The 18,338-nt window shown below is 32.5% G+C and overlaps 1 protein-coding gene across 1 annotated transcript; it reads right to left on the bottom strand.

Annotated features, from left to right (window-relative positions):
- Positions 1-8,323: 8,323 nt before the first annotated feature.
- Positions 8,324-16,750, bottom strand: LOC150103339 (techylectin-5A-like). Its single transcript, XM_090398005.1, has 6 exons — positions 16,676-16,750; positions 14,031-14,166; positions 12,913-13,067; positions 10,067-10,172; positions 9,432-9,596; positions 8,324-8,836 (listed from the first exon to the last, which is right to left on the bottom strand). Exons 1-6 carry the CDS (start codon positions 16,739-16,741, stop codon positions 8,553-8,555), a joined length of 912 nt encoding a protein of 303 aa, XP_090254131.1. The 5' UTR covers positions 16,742-16,750; the 3' UTR covers positions 8,324-8,552.
- Positions 16,751-18,338: the final 1,588 nt, after the last annotated feature.

The raw sequence follows: 18,338 nt of genomic DNA, 5'->3' as shown, positions 1-18,338 counted from the left end.
ACCTTCTTACACTCCAAATACGAGACATTGAAGGAAGTCAAGGACCCAACATACTATCCTATATAAGTAAAATAATTGAATGGTTTAGTGAGGTATGAATGGCAGACGACCAGTTGTTCAAACGAATCCTTACAATAAAAATTTACAAGGAAAGATCTGCAAAAAGATGTGTAGGTGTGGTAATGAAAGACCTAAGATATGAACATCATACCCGAGAGATAAAATTATAAATGGGGGAGAAGGAAATACTGACGGCTTAAACGTAACGATCCATTAAGCTATTGAAGAAGAAAATTAGGAAAAAAAGCGGAGTATTTCGTGTGTGGATGCGTGGCCAAAATGTATCTATCAGGCAATTACATTGATACATTGAATGGATTAATTTTGCGAAATATCTAAAACAATTAGGTCATTGGTTTATAAACCATACTCCTAGCTTTAGATAATTCTAAAGAACAGGATAGAATACGGGCAGTCAGAAATACAACTCCGTATATTTTAACTGTATTATCTTAGACTATTGAATTGTTTACATCATGTTATAGTGCAGTAGGGTTAATGATAACCAGTTCATGAATAATTTTGTCGATATAATGATTAGGAATGATAATTTTTCTCAATACTATGTTAATGCCAAAAATTGTCAAATCAGAATAATCTGTATATGACTACCAAACACAGTAGAACATTCAATTCTTGATAGGAACGGTGTCAGTGTTTAGGAATACGATGATGAAATATTATTATATTAAATATTAATAGAGTAGATATCCATTACATTACTTTTATATGTTCAAGTGTCCTATTATTCCTCAGCTCTACAAAGATTTTGCTGAAAATCGGTATTTAGAATACTTACAAAAATGCATTGAGTCAAGTCAAGTAAGTTTATTTTCGTCACACCACTTGCATTTCAAAACTAATCAGATTTTGCAATTGAAAATCGTGATGTTTCATTCGTAGTCCCTCAGATTTTGTAAATGCAAATGGATTAACTGAATGGCTCGCTCATTATGAATTATCTACAGGTCCCTAATTATTGTGACAGTTGTCTCCCACCGGACGACGAAATTCACATGTCACGGTATTGCAACTGATAGCCTATTCTTGAATAGACAACACGTTAACCACTGACGATAATACTGTATTACTAAGATATATTACAGGTTTATAGCCTTTCTTGTGGAGAAGATATTAAAAAATTGAATTCAAACATAACGATATTTTATACTTGGAATGCATATTAAATTTTGTTGAGTCAGTTCAAATTTTCTTTCCAATTAACCATTTTAACGACAAAATAAAATATATTCTGGCCTACATCCAATACAATTTTCCTTTGTCATTTTTCGACCAATACATTTTTTAAATTATTTTGTCCATGATTCCTTGCTTACGTGTTAAAGTCTGTTAAGTTCTTACTCCAGTGAGACATTTATCCAAGAAGATGCGTTAATTCATCATCATCATCCGCCTACGCCTAGGGAAGGCTCACTCTACCAATTAATAAAAACCTTCTAACCAATCCAATGGGTTAATCGGAAATATAATTCTTGCTTACTCATGTGATGTTTCGTGATCATTTATGAAATTCTTGGAATTCTTTTTGAAATCCAAGTTGGTCAAGTACATAAGTCTGATACCTCAACTCGATGGTTCGAATCCGACATTCAATATAATTTTTTTCAATAGCGTTACTAGAGTGATTAGGATAATTCCATCGCCTGTTGTGAGTTTATCATCCTTCTTATTGAAGACCTAAATTGGTTTAAATAACTTCCGTGTTTTTTTTTTACTTCTAGAGAGGAATTTGATCATTGTCTAACTAGGAGGCTTCATAATATACAGGTTTTCATTTGTTGCATTTAAAGCTGTATTCAGCTCACTAGTTAATTAGCTTATGAATTTATATCACTTTAAAATGCAAATTTAGGAGTAAATTACATTGCATTTCCAATGGCATTAAGAAACTTCTTATTAAAAGAAATTACCTAATATGTGTGATCATTTTGTTTGGTTATATGTGTGATAAATATGCATGATTATCACCTCTGATTCAGTGATATCTTCTAACCGTGCAGAAGATTGAATGTATCACATTTTTATTAACTGACAATGATTATAAATCTAGACTTCTCGACTGTGGTCTGATACTGTGGATTCGATATGCGTAATCTCATATTGCACAACAATTGTTGTAACGGTCAGTAGTAGTGTAGGCGATATGAACAAGATCAAGATCAAGATAAGATAAGGAATCGTGACGTCATTGTGTGTGATGCTATCCATGACGTCAGGAGATTGGAATGTTTGGAATTTTTCTGGGGAAACATGTATGTGTGTGACATCACATCGTGTGTTTTGGTTTGTATTTGGTTTTGTGGGTGAAGGTTAGAGATAAGGAATCGTGTCGTGATTGGTGGGACAGTTGAAACCAAATAGGGGTAGGGTGTATAGGGGAAGCGACATCTGTGACGTGGATGTGTGTTGTTATCAGATGAAGATAAGTGATGTAATTTGTTAGTTGTAAATAAGTGACGTTATTGTTTTGAATGGAAAAGGAAAACATATTAGTGGATAAGGAATCGTGTCGTGATTGGTAGGACACTTTAAAACAAATAGGGGTACGGTAGATGGCGGAGCGATGTCTCTGTCATGGAAAGGTGTTGTTGTGAGATGTAGATAAGTGTATGGTTTTGCGCATGGAATTTTGGGTGATGGTTAGGGATAAGATACATTTTGGAATTTTCTCGGGAACATATGTGTCAGGGACATCCTGTTGTGTATTTGGTTCACGTATGACATTGTGGAAGGGTTAAAGATAAGGAATCGTGGAAATATCTGAGGAACATATGTCTCAGTGACATCACGTAGTGTATTTTTGTTCGCGTATGGGCTTGTGGGTGATGATAAGAGATAAGATATCTTGGAATTTCCCAGGGTGACACACACTTCCGTTATTGTTGTCAAGTTTTGTCTTTGACAGTACGAATTTTCCAATAGAGGTTTGGGGTATTTCATTCCAATATAGGTATGGGAATTTTAGTTTAGAGTGAAGAGCTGGCGGCAGCATTTAGACCTTTTCTGAATAATTAATATTATTCATTGCTGTCATTCATTGCTGTCCCCCCCCCTCAATCACACACACACACACACACACACACACACACACACGCGCGCACGCACGCACGCACGTTTTTCTTGTCAATAGATGAGTATGGGAATTTTTAGTTTAAAGTCAAGAGAGATGGTGGCAGCATTTAAACATTTTCTGAATAATTAATTATAGGCTATCATTCCTCAAACACACTTTTTTCTATTATACATATCTCATCTGAATATTTTGATTTGTCTAAAATTTTAAGATCTTAAACTTCATTACCTTTTTAATTATTGTTATCTTTATTGCAAAAGTTTTTGGCTTTTGGAATGTTTAGTTTACAGTCAAGATGGCATCAGCCTTTAGAGATAAAAATGAGTTCCGTTTGAATGAAAAACCTAATGGCATTTAAAAAAAAATAATAAAAATAAAAATAAATAAAGTGAATTTAATGGATTACAAGAAGTTTTTTATGTATTCTAGAAAAATTCTAATGATAATTTAGATTAACTTACATTCTCTCCTGAATGCCAATAGATATTCCAAAATAGTTGAATTATAACCTTATATCCACAGCACAACTCACACAAAACACATGGGTTGAAAGAACGAAATTTCTGTAAATAACCTGAAACCTAGTTGACTGTTTCTTTCTTTAGATTTCTGTCCGTTTGGTACTCTTCTTTAATTTCATTCGCACTGTGCCTCATGCTATGTTTTCCACAGTTTCTGTCGAAAATAACATCATAGAGTTGAAGTGGAAACGCCGTTTTGTTGAGGGTATGTGTGACTTCCTGTTTTTGGAATTCTGGGTGATGGTTAGAGTATGGAATTCTAACAAGTGAAATGATTTTTTTTTTACTTTATGGGATACACAAAACAATCAACACACACACACAAATATTTTTTTTTCTTTCTATCATGTTCACATTATCTAAAAATAATTAACTACTGGAATATCTGTTTTACTGCTTTTTTTTCTTTCATGTTTTTCTTGTCAATAGGTTGTAGTTAATTTCGTATACTTATGTCTGTTATTCACGTGATTTTCCCCAATGTGACTGTGAAACTTGATTCATTGTGATCGTGGGAAATTGTTACTGTAGTAAAATTAATGCTTACATTTTTATTTTTTTATACCAATATATATAATTCTAATCAGAATAACTGAGCAAAAAAAAATAAATAAATAACTGATTGTCCTTCTCTGACTATTGATTCTACCTTGGGATAAAATGGAAATTTATTTTATTTTTATTTTTTCTTTACCATTAGTAAGTTTAAGTAACGGAAATGAGGAAACAAGGTTTTGAACTATCCGTTAGCATTTTCTTTTTAGAAACTTCTTTTGCCAGTACAACAAATAAATGGTTCTTTCTTATCATTTCAAATGAATATTAGCTCTGTACTGTACTTTGTAATTAGTTTAATTTTCATGCTACCAAGTTCCAATCATTTAAAACTTTAGACTATATGATATGTTTAGGTGAGCGTACAACTCAACGTGTCTTTTTTTATGACTCATATCCTCCTTTCGATGTTTTGCATGGTCCTGCTGTGTTCTAACGACACCAACAGTCTATTAGAGATTATCAGTTCGGGGTTTTCGAGTATGTGAACGAAATGTTTACAGATAACTCAAACAATGTCAATAGGTAGCATTAGATAATTTAAATAATTAACTACGGGATATCGGTTTCCCCACTTTTTTTGCAATAATTAAACAGAATTCCATTAAGGTATGAAGTTATGGATTAATATATCAACTTGTAATCAGAATGACTGCATAAAATTTCACTGTAGAAATCACAACAGCAGCAGCAACAACAACACACAGATCTTTGTTCATTTAAGTTACAAATGCATATTTTATATTGCTGAAATATTAAATCGCCAAATGCTTACAGCTGCAGTTTAATTCCAAACTGATGAACCACTATACTAGTCTGTTGGAGGCATCTACAGATTTAGGAATAAAATTGTCACTATTTAATTCATTTGTACGTAGTCTACTTTATTAATTTCTATGTTACCAAATTCCAAACGTTACAAAGTTCCAAACTCAAACTTTATATACTCTTGCCTTTAGGTTAATATCTGCCAGCGACAGGAAAATTCACATTTTTTTAGCTTAAATGAACAAAGATGTGTGTTGTTGTTGTGTTTTCCACAGTGAAATTTTACTCAGTTATTCTGAATACAAGTTGATATATAAATCCATAACTTTATACCTTAATGCAATTCTGTTTAATTATTGTAAAAAAAATTGAGAAAACTGATACCTTATAATTAATTATTTTAATTTTACCTTCGATTCCTTGGGCTCTAAACCTACAGTTGTAACTGAAATTTATTTTATATTTTTATAATTAATAATTATATAATTGTATAATTAATCATTCAAAAATATCCAAACACATAACGTCACGATTCCTTATCTCTAACCATCACCCATATCATTCTACAGAGCCTATATAGCTCAGTAGAAGTGGCGTTTGCACTCTATGGCGCTTGACCGCACGAAGAAAGGATTTGGTGGTTCAAATCTAATCACCGACTAGAGGAAATTTTTCTAAAACCTTTTTTTGACCGGTTCCCGAGTTAGTTGATCTCTGGCACAGGCTAGCGGGTTTTTTCTCCCGGAAACTGGGGTTTTTCGTCCAGTAAACTCAAGAAAATCGAACGTCGAACCCACACTATTTTCAGACATTAAAAATATTGTGTTAGGGTTAGCGACCACGAGATGTCGACACTAGCTTGCCGCCTTCTTCACTGCGTACCGATGAATCGGTGATGGCCTTGGGCCAGCTATCTCTCTGATTGGCTACCAGTGGAGATTGAACTGCCCACTCAGTCTCCAAACGTTAGAAAGGGTAAACGGCCTTGCCTACTCCCTATATGCGAACAAATAGGCATTAGCTGATTTTTTTTAATTATTCAAAAATGTCTAAATGCTGACACCACCTCTCTTGACTAAACAAAAAATTCCCATACTCATCTATTGCAATAAAAACGCGCGCGCGTGAGCGTGTGGTGTATGTCTGTGTGTGTGTTTGTGTGTGTGATTGAGGAGGGAGGACATCAATGACAGCCTATATAAATTTCTAAATGCTGCCACCAGCTCTCTACTCTAAACTACAATTCCCATACCTACAGGGTGTTCGGGATAAATTTGACAGTTTCGTAAGGAAAAAGAAAATCTTCTTTGTATCTATTAAATTTAATGAATTGACAAAAAAACATTACAGGCAGAGTTAATTACAATACTATCAACAAGATTTACTCAAAATAACCACCATTAGCATCGATCACAGCTTCAATTCTGCTTCGGAACCTCGAACAAGCTGATGCTACAGTCTCCCTGGGAAGGGCCGCAAAAACTGTTTTAATTTTATCCATTAACTGGGCTTTTGTATTACTGGAAGTGCGATTGGTGTCTTTTTCAACTGCGCCCCATACAAAATAATCCATGGGGTTAAGGTCTGGGGAGTTTGGAGGCCAAACATTTGGACTGGTGAAGTCGTAGAAATTTTCAGACAACCATTTTTGACTTTTCCCAGAGGTGTGTGCAAGGGGCCGAATCCTGCTGCCATACATACGGCCTACCATTGGCTACCCTTGTTATCCAGGGCTTGACTACAGTTAGCAACTCCACGAACAAAGCCCGAATTCCAATGCCAGGGTTCTTCAACACCTGTTCCTGCAGATTTGCGAGGAATTCTGCTGTACGAACGCAATCAGATCGTCTGCTAGGGATCTTTCTTCTTGCTACATCCTCGTAGTCACCATTGCAAGTCTCTAGTTCATGCCTGATTGTTTTTACTCTATTCAGGGAGCATTGGGCAGCAGTCGTAATATCCTTATTTTGATGGCGGGCACGAATCATCATGATACAAGTTATTCTCTTCCATGATTCAGGTGGGTTCCAGCTATCCATCCTTTCTGACATCTTGTATATGAATGAAGAAGGGTCCAAACTTTTAAATGAAGAGAAGTGTGTGTTAATACATGTAACTTACGGAAAAATATAATTAATTATAAATATGTCAAATTTATCCCGAACACCCTGTATATTGGAATGAAATACCCAAAACCTATATTGGGAAATTCGTACTGTCAACTATAACAACCAAAGACAAAATTTGACGACAATGACAGATGTGTGTCACCCTGGGAAATTTCAAGATATCTTATCTCTAACCCATATGCGAACAAAAAGACACTAGTGATGTCACTGAGACATATGCTCCCCAGAAATTTCCAAACACATAAGGTCACGATTCCTTATCTCTAACCACACCTACACTGACGTAAGCAAACCAAATACACATCAGGTTCTCCCTCACACATATGTTCCCCAGAAAAATTCCAAACATTCCAATTTCATGACGTCACGGAAAGCATCACACAATGACGTCAATCATCTTATCACACAAAGACGTCACGATTCTTTATCTTATCTTGATCTTGATCTTGTTCAAATCACCTACACTACTACTACTACAGTCCTTTAATGCGACATTGAAAATTAAAATTCTTATCAGATTATATAGTGCACATGGCCGGGCTTTTTGAAAGATTTTAAATCATATAGGAAAAAAATACAACAATTTTCCTAATCCATCATTAAGAATTACACCGTATTTACGTGTTTGACTTGCTACTGTTCTCCAAGTTTATTACTTAATGGAATGCCAAAACAAAATACTCATTTCAATTATTTTTATATGCTTTAGAAGCATTCGATTTTGTCACTCATTTAAACCCTTTTGTAAAGAATCTTGGATAATTATATAATCATTTAATCATCGTATAATAAAAATAATAAAAATGTTTCATTAAAGAGTAAAATGTAATCAATTTTAGATTAATAGCAGTATAGTTTACTTAAGGCACGATTGCGCCTTTGCAAAATACCTATTACATAAAAACCAGCTAAAATCAGATAGCTGATTAGATGAACTCTCACTTTTTCTTTTAATTCTTATTGAAATTTTATATTATTGAAAATTATGATAAGATTTGATGGTTCTGTATAATGATATCCTGTAATTACTGTATTTTGTTTGCACATTGATATTTATTTTGACATCTCATGAAATGAAGCAGATTCACAATAAGTATACATTGATTCAAACGGATACACATCTACATACTTTTTTCTTATCTGTTGAGAGAGAGAGAGAGAGAGAGAGGGAGAGACAAATGATGCAACTCTTATTCTGAACAATTGTTTTATTAAAATTTACAGTCTGTAACAGTCCGTAAAGTATAAACGTTTAACAGACGAAACGTAATTCTTCATTCCAATTACTGATAAAAATAATGTATAATTACACATTGCTTAATTTTTGTTGAATCAAAGAGTTAATTCCAGTATTGCAAAATTAATATTGATTTAATGTGACCCATCTCTATACTTAGACAGAAGGGATCAAGATGGACAAACCAGTCACTGTGGAATGATTTCTTCTTGAGTTATTCTGAAATTAGCAGGTCGAATCTTCATCTCCGTGGTGGCAAGCGAATAATAATATCCTCTCCATCCGCTCCAGTTAACTCCATCACCGTAACTCGTATGATTTCCTTTCAGATACAGTCCGTTGATATTGGACGAATGACATGCGTAATACCACCAACCACCACGATATATTTGAGCGCAATGTTTTTCGTAAGTATCGTTATCCTTGTCCTTCGTGGAGAACTTATGTCCATTATGCGGAAGAAATGAGTCATCTGTGGAAACAAAATGCGCACTTGAAAAATGCACAAAGAAATAATGATATGTGCTGAATGACAGTAACATGCATAATCACATATATAAAAGATTGAAAAGCATCTCAGATTAAAAACCTTCTCCTTTCACTAATATTTCTTAAGAAATCAGTGCATTAAATTAAACTTTTAAATAATTCTCATGCTTGTTCAATTCAACTGTAATTTCTATTTATTTCAATTTAATATAAATTTTTTGTTGTATCTTTGGTATTTTGCAGCTTGATAAAAATAACCTTTAAAATTATTTAAATTAATTAATTTCTAACGAAGGCAATTAATTGCACATTTAAATGCAGTAATTAAACACGAAGATATTAATAAAGATAATAAACGTAAAGTAAAATTTCTGAAAGAAAATAATGATTTGAAAAAAGTGTCATTAAACATCCAAATTCCAATTTCATGGAGTTTTTTCCCTATTAGGTTCACAGTTTTTATTCAAAAGGATATTGAATATGTTTAATTAAGAGGATAAAAATCCCTCGTTATTTTAAAGCCGAATAAGAAAGTCGAGATCGAAATCTAAGAGTTTTATTGACATAATGAGACTTACTAGCATCTCCTGCGTAATCACTAAAATGCAGTGTATAACTATTTTCTTCGTCTTCAATCCAAAACTGATCGTACACCGCAAACCTGGAATTACCTTCCATGTCTTTAAGATCAAATCTAATGGAATTTTCTCTCTGTTGAGATAATGCATGTATCTTATCGTTACCTGAAAAATGGATTTATTTAATATGACATGTTTATTTTAAAATTTATTTTGATTTGATTAAAAAACTCTTGATTTTCATGTAAATGAAAAAGACATGCCTTCAATTGGCGAGAAATACGCTACCATGAAAGCGCATCATGCAGCAAAACAAATTATTTTTATCACCTTATATATACAATGCAGGTTTCTCAATAGGAATCCTCAATAAGAAATCACTTCTGTTCAATTTCTCCAGAATCCTCAAATGATACTGGTAACACAAAATTTTATTTTTATAAGTAATGTTATTAGTTTTACCTTATATGTTTAGATTAAAAAATATTATTTTATTTTTTAAAGTATTAATATACATTACATAAAATAATATATATCGATTAGTATTATATTTTTATAGTTATATTTAGCTATCATTAATTGTAATATTCCGATAAAAAAGTATCACTTGCGTTAACAAATTATGGTCTCCTTACCTAACCAGAAGTCTCGATCAATATCTCCAAAGCCATTTTTATATTCTTCCCAATCTTTGTAAAAAAAATCATTAGTTCTTCCAAAATTACCTCTTCTCTGAATAACCTATGGAGATAGTTCTTTTTAATTTAAAATTTAACTTAAAATTTAAATAAAAATAAATATTTACATTTTGACTATTATCATCAGATTGCTATAATAACGCCTGTTGATTACATACGCAAATAATTCTATACGATAATCCATAATTGTAAAACCATTCAAATTTTATCGCAGAATCTACGGGAAAAAAAACAGATAAATATTTTTATTTTCTGTGCCTAAATATAAACTTAATTTATTCATAAAATTATTAAACGTTCGTTTATAGATAGATAATGTTAAAATTTTTCTTCTTTTGTTCTTATTTATTATTTTCTTTGCGGATTCTGCGACCTAATAAAAATCATTTAACAGTCCTTTTTGTAGTAAATTTGAACATCATTCGGTGATTTCCATATAAAATATAAATACCTGTAAAATGAGAATAAGGACCTATCTTGAATTCTAACATGATGTCCAATTAAAATGTTGGGACTTTAGGATCAGATCTTTCGCCTAATAATAATATCATTAGCGCAGTTTTAAATCCTAAGCAATTTTTTCTTAAACAGGCGATTGTTCTTTTTTGATAGAAATATCAACAAAATTTTAAAACTTTCAGAGAACCAAGTGAGAGACAATTTACTCACCCTTCGATATTAATGAAATACTTTGCTTTTTTAGAAGGTTTATTCCCATATAAAATCAATAACTTCGTAAGTCGAAACTTGAGATATTAATATCAGTAATTAACACTTTGCGTCTTTTGAGATAATTAAATGTAAATATGAACCAAAAAATGCACATTAGTTTTAGGATCAAGGATACCCTGACATTAATGAAACATTCTCACAATGAAAATATATGATATCCAACTCATGGATAAAAAAGTAATTACTAACATAATTTGAAGCTTCAAAAGAATTTGAGTTTTAGTTGTCTTCACTAATTACAATTACGTGTCACTGGAAACTTGGGCATAGTCCAGCAAAGTGGTTTAGCAGCATTTTTTCTTGCAATTCCTTTTTCTATTCCGTTGATGTGTACTTAGTTTCCTTAAATTTCATTTGCGACTAGTGCAACAAACTCAAGTTTGCCTTCATTCAATTTGTTTCATTCAGGTCCATCAAATAATATGCATCATCAGCATCTTGCTACAAAAATCTGACATCATTCAGCATAACCTCCTCATTGTATTGATCTCGCCGAAATCATCATTTTATTTTCCCGTTGGCGTTTTAGCTTCCTGATGTGCCCACCCATCAATGATCGACCCATTTCAAATTTTGTTGTAGGATAAAATAAAAATTCCGCTTTCATAAGCGGAATTTTTATTTGCATCAAATATGTATGTATTACATTTCTAGTTCAAAAATAAAGAAATACTAATATTTTCTTTAAAAGAGCAAGATAAAACTAAAACTGTTAAAAATGAAAAATACAACTCTCTGTGCTAAGACACAACTCAGAATAAAAATTACTTCAATATTTAGGAGTTTCCCAACTTCCTTTAACTCTAGTACATTTTTATTCAAAACTTTAAAAAATACATTTTTCGTGGGTTAATATATAATTGTATCAGTAATATAGAATACTTGTTTCCCTTCATAACATTGAGCATCAGAGCTTCATAACATTCATAACATTGAGCATCCATAACATTGAGCATTCATAACATTCATAATATGTGGCTTTATAAACATTTTATAAAGAAAATTGACAGAAAACAATCCTATAAAAAGAAAATGCTTGTAAAAAGTCACACATGGAAATTTCTCAACACTAGCACACACACTCACACCATACAGAATTACGATTCCCACACTGTAATCTCTGAACCAGTCTCTCCCCTGGTCTTCTAAGTATTTCCTTCAACACAAAATATACGTTTGCCTAGTTTGTTTTTGTAGATGAACTGCATGTCAGAAGCCACAACAAGTTTGAAACACTCAACGTCACTGTCACTAGTTTCATCGTTGAAATTCTTCTAGGCATTGAGTTTTCTTCCACTGCTTGTTCAAGATTGTACAGAACTGACAATTCCATAACCTTTAGAGGCATGAAGATATGTTGGATTAATCATTAAATCCTCTCTTAATTAAACTTCTTCTTTGGAACTTGTTTCGCTAGAATCTTCGCTCGTTTTGAACATGCGGAATAGCGTTGTTCTTGATGCACATTATACTCCAATTTCTTGTCTCAAACTACCTGAATGATCACCATCATAGGACTCAGATGTAATTTTTTCCGTCTATTAGCCAGATCCACCTCTTGCTACTTCGACATGTTAAGGAGGAAGGAATCAGCCTAATACAAAACTTTCAAAGTAACATGGAATATTGAAAGCATGTCAGGTAACATGAAATATCAACTGCTGTTCTTCCATAACACCCGAATATCCCTGTTTTCAAATTACGGGTATGCGCCCATGAACCGAGAGCCACAGAAAACGTGTAAAATAGGCTGAGTTGAAATTCAATTCTATATATGAATTACAATCATATATATAAAAGTCGACAAACTTGCATGAAAAAAGATTCGAAATACTAAAACAAAAAAAATAATATATACTCAAGACAAAAGCTCCAACAAGACATCCTCGCAAGCAATGAATAGGTAACGGAGTTAATATATCCACCGTAGTTACATTATGATGTAACTACGGCGTCAACTGCATTATAACCTCTCAATATCATGACCCTTTCCCATGACAAAGATCATTTTCAAATTTATATACAATGTCTATATGATCGCAAGTACTTACGGTCCATCCACCCCCATCAGTTTTCATATCACAGTAGACATCGATGCTGTTCTTGATAACCCGATTTCTTGGCCAGATCTTGTATATACCACTAGTGTTGAATCCTCCTTCTAGCACCTCTGCACAGTCCACTGGTTTGTAGTTCAGATGGCCCACTATTTGGGAAATAAAACAATATTAGATGATTTTTATCATTTGAAAAGTCAGGTATTTATATTTTCGCTAGAAATTGAAAAATAAAAGCCAGTGTTTAGATTTATGTTCTACATGTTGGAAGGAAGTTACAGACGGAGAAACCTAATGACATTCTTTTTGAAACGCTGGAGGTTTTGCAATGCTTCGAGAGCATTCTGAGAGAAAGGCTATCCCAGGGAACAGAAGAAGATAAAAGAAGTTAAGAAGACGAAAAAACACAGAGAAAAAAGATTCATTGCATTTACACATTTTCTGAAAAGAAAAGAGAAAATAGATGAATTTTTTCATAAATTCTGCGTGCAATTAGCACAAAACTGTCTTCTGCAAGGAAGGAAATGTCTGTTAACGAATGCACTGCCATTAGTGTCATCAGACACCATATTAAGAATTAAACAGGTGGGATAGTGCCACATTTATAGTGCATAAGCATTATTTTGTAACTAATATTATTAACATTTGATGGTGAAATGAAGTCGTTAAGACCGCCTTGATTCACGGAAAGTATTTTATGAGTAATAAAATTGATTCTGAATTTTTTTTCCATAGTTATTCAGTGTGTTCTTTGAGTTGACATAATATAATCCCGACTGGACAGCAGAGCACTGAAAAATCACGGTATTGAATGACCAAGCCTAAAGTCCAATCTTCAGATGAGACAGCAATGTTCAAATCAAACATTATGTTATCATAATTGGCATAATGTTAAAAGATTGTAGTGAATGTCATATTTTCCTTAACCTATGGAATAGCACACTCGGAAATAATATTCTCTTGCAATCCAGGAGAATATGAAATTCTAATATCATGTCCGTTTGTAAATCTAGAGCATATCGCGGGTATGTCAAGGCAAAAGTGAGGTGTTAGCGAATATTATTCATATTAAAAGTGAATAAGCTTGAATGGAAAATAAAAATGACTATTACCTTTAAAAAAAATTTCCTTCAGTAATGTGAGACCTTCTTCAATTTTTTCCTTGGAACGAATCACGTCACACTGAAGATCAGCTTCAGCTTGACTTAATAGGAAAACAGAAATGAACACCAATGACTGTTTTATCATCTGTATACAAAAAAAAAATCGGTGCTCATTACTAAAGCAAAGTAAAATCGAATTAAGAAGTATATTCGTAGAGAACAGGTTTCAGACTGAATGAGTGTTAATAAATAAACTGTATTGCTAAGCACTTTAGAGTATCATATTTCAATGACAGGGTTTTCTTCTTCATTGAATTTGGGTACGAAACATTACTAACAGTTCTTTAGATTCAAGTCACGATTTGATTGAAACTATTCATAAGAAAAAGAAAGGAAGTGATGAATTGGCGATGATAATCATTGTGTAATTACACTGGTTTGCTCGATGATCCTTATAGAGTTAAGTGCTTGAAAAAAAACGGATTATGAAAAAGAAATGTTATAAAAAGTCTCTAAACAATAAATCTATAACCTATATATAAAGCGAAAGAGACAAATATTCTGCAAAATACACGGAGTGTGACATTAGTATATTCCGGCGCGCTTCCAGTCATGAAGCAAAGCAATATCATCAGAGATAGCGCTGGGGAACGTATAGCAGTCGAACGTCGGCAATTCTTCATGTTCCCATAAAAAAGAGTTTTCCTAGTGATTTGCTATTTAAGGTGCATCGAATACGTTTGTTCTAAAAAATAAAGTATTTGCAGATCTTTCTTTTAAATGATACATTTTAATTACCAATATCTACTACTAAATGGAAATGCTATTCTTCAGCATCGCACAGAAAAAGGCTATAAGAGCCAAACAATATGCAGATTGCTTCAGCGTGAAGGTTAACTTGCTGACTGCTCAATAGTGAAATGATCAAAACCACAGCTAAGATCAAGTTCTGCAACAGGTGCAATGAGCCGTACTTCACAGGTTGAGGGCAATCGCTGCACTATTATTGCTCGAAGATCTAGAAAACCACAAGGAAAGAAAAGAAAAGGGGTGAGGGTGACCATACACTCAGAATAAAGCTCTCGATAATGACGAGGAAATATAGAAAAACAAATCAGCAAGTAAAAGTAAGGAAATGCAGCAAGGCAAGTCCTTTCTTGATGTTATCTTTGCTGACAATTAAACTTTCAAACTCACGGCTATCTTCAGCATAATTATGAGAGTACAGAAGTTCTTGAACAGTCCGTGAGAAAAAAAAAATCGAAAATACTGGTAGTGATATAAGCACAGGAATATCTCATTCACTAGAGTGAAGAAATACAAAAAGAAACATTTTTAAGTATATCAAAATGGAACATATAATGCAGATAGAACGGAAAACATTAACTGAAAATAGAAGGCACTGAATGAAAGGACTGAAGACAAACACTTAGCGCAACTAATAAACTGTCATTGAACCCATCTCGACTGCAGATTACTTCTCCATTAATCGTGGACCTGAAAAATAAAAAAAATTAATAATAAAATTACACACAGAAGTAACTACCAGTCAAAGTGTGCTACACCAGAGTCCAACAACAAGCAAGAAAGTCCAATCATCAACATCGATCCTAACATGGAACCCACTACTCTGTTCAAGAAACGAAAACAAAATCAGAAGAAGAAATGGATATTATTTTTGGGAAAACTCCCATATTACTCCTCTTAACATATTTACGGCTATTTTGACTGTTTCTGTTTAGGAATGCCCCTGTTTAAATGTCATTGGATTTTTTACTCACGGATTCTTAGGGCATTGTAGATGTATATTTACTAATAAATATACATCTACAATGCCCCAAGAATCTGTGAGTAAAAAAGCCAATTACATTTAAACAGGGGCACTCCTAAACAGAAACAGGCAAAATAGTCGTAAATATAATAGAAGAAGAAATATTGTAAGTTTCTATGGACCAACGATTCCCAGGTATTTATGAATTAGAATTAGAAAACTTGAGTGTAATTTCAAGTGAATCTGAGGATATTATTCTCATAATATAGTGCTTTAATTTTCACACCTCGGTCCTTAAAAAAAATTAAATTAATTCTCTCTATTTTACATGACCGTCTTATATCTGGGGGAACATATTCAATCGAAAAATATAAAATTTAATGTTGTTGAGAGTATTGAACAAGTCAATACACAAGATTACACCAATTACGATCTTAACCTGTTATACATAAATAAAAGAAAGATAAAGAAACATTGCTAATACAGCTCAATAGCACTTTACAAATATTTAAGTACTAATCCTAACCAATTTCCACAAGTGATATAGAAGTTCTGTATAAAGATTAATCTTAACCAGCTCTACACTCTATGTACACGAAACAAAAGAAGTGGCATTAGGGCGTTCATCGATGGAAAGTATACAGCATGACGGAAACATTAAATCGTTACGAATGTGAGTAAAACCATAATTTTGGAAATCACAACTACCGACAAACTTAGCCATAAATCGCCACTAACTATAATATAACAAATCTCCCAAGAAGAAAATGTATTAACCTCTTTCTTCACGATCTAGAATTACCGCTAGGAAGTATCAGATGCTGTGCTACAAAGAAACCCATTCTAATAAAATATTTTAATAAAAATTGAGATAAATATTTACCTTTAATACGAGACACAAGCAAATTGTACTTGCTAAAGAATTTGTTAAACCACTTTGTGTGTGCATCCGAAAACGTCGAACGGAACTCAGTGACTAGAAGAAAAGTAGGACGGAAGATGATTAAAATCACGTATTTCCTCAGTGTACAATGAAACGACTTCCTTCACGATAACTGATTTAGTGAACATACTTTGGTTAACATGGAACGAATAGGGGAGTAACTGAGACAAAAAAAAAGTTGGCATACATTTTCTTTAGTCTGAATTATCTTTTATAACTTTGTAATTTTTTAATGCGAAATTTAAATTTACATGCTAAGCCAATATTTACAAGTTTATTGATTTAATACGACATTATTCATAGATGATGTTTTTTGATTTTCTTTTGTTGTATCTAGTATATTTAACTATCCATTTTCATTCACTGGTTTATAAAATTAAACGTTATTCATCATGTTAGGAATGGAGTGTTCATAAACATTTTAATTAATATTTCGATTAAATAATTATAACAGTTGTTGACATATTTCATTGTTTAATATATTCTATATCATTTATTTATCAATTTCAATTAAAGTTGTTCGTTGTTTATTTATTAATTTGGGTACAATTTGCTTCAAAATTAGAAATATTTTCGTGCACTTTGAAATGGAAATGAAAATGAAAATAAAATGAATTCGAATAAGTAACTTTAATTGATTTATGTTGAAGTGAAGCACCATTATGAAGTGTGCCTAATGTCGAATTAGGCCTAATGCTCAAATGATAGAGCAGCATTATTTTGTGATTAAGATGATTGCGCTATGAAATCAGATATGTTTTATACACGAAAGGTATACCTATAAGAAACGTTTCTTTTAGATTTGTTACTGTTCATTCAGAATCCTAGTTACAAATCATTTTATTTAGCTTCTAAGCATATTATTTTAGTTTAGCTCTGATGATACATCCTTGAAATCTGACTATGTCAACATCTTTTCAGATATCTTACATATTAATGCAAGACCACGTTAATGTGTCTATTCCTTTCCCTAATTTTGTTTCTCAGAATTCTTATATTTGTACTCTTTGATCATCATTTTTTTTCCGAATTCATCTTTTATATCCCTGATTAAAGTTTGAACACATATTTATTCTGCTAACTTAGAATTTGTTAAGGTTTCATTTATTAGATATGTTTTATGTTTTTTAAATAATTTTTCTCCTTCATATCACACTATCTGTTGTGACACCAAAGTGCAATCATCATTGAAACAATCAGAATGTTTCTTTTTTTCCCGTAGGCACAGTCTCTGCCTGTTTTCACACTTTTATTTTTTTTCATTGCGAATGTTATTATAAATTTGTCACAGAAGTTACTTAGTTTTCTCTAAAAATGCAACTGAAGACTTCAAGCAGATTTACGTAACCCTGTATTTAAATATATCAATATATTTAAGGTAGAATGGCTAAATACCTCAGTATATTTCATATTTTAAATAGGTTCACCACTGTTTTCCTTACAGTACATATAGATTAAAAATCACATGCAAAGATGCAAAGATAGGCAGGGCGATCAGTGATGCTACTGATATTCAGCATTTACAAAATGATTTGAATAGGCTGGAAATTTGGCCAAACAAAATGTCAGTTTAGTCTTAGTAAGTGTAATTTTATGCACTTTG

Source organism: Typopeltis vanoorti, chromosome 9 (assembly GCF_054136105.1).
Source record: "Typopeltis vanoorti isolate ZY-2024b chromosome 9, IOZ_Tvanoo_1.0, whole genome shotgun sequence".
Taxonomy (NCBI): domain Eukaryota; kingdom Metazoa; phylum Arthropoda; class Arachnida; order Uropygi; family Thelyphonidae; genus Typopeltis; species Typopeltis vanoorti.
Note: the sequence above shows the minus strand (reverse complement) of the source record. Positions and strands in the feature narration are given on the sequence as shown.

Excerpts from the sequence above, each read along its gene's own strand:
- LOC150103339 (XM_090398005.1), bottom strand. The coding sequence starts at position 16,741 with ATGCACACACAAAGTGGTTTAACAAATTCTTTAGCAAGTACAATTTGC. Across the intron at positions 13,068-14,030 it reads GAAGGAAATTTTTTTTAAAG|TGGGCCATCTGAACTACAAA; the intron begins GTAATAGTCATT and ends TTTCCCAAATAG. Across the intron at positions 8,837-9,431 it reads TGATTACGCAGGAGATGCTA|ATGACTCATTTCTTCCGCAT; the intron begins GTAAGTCTCATT and ends TTGTTTCCACAG.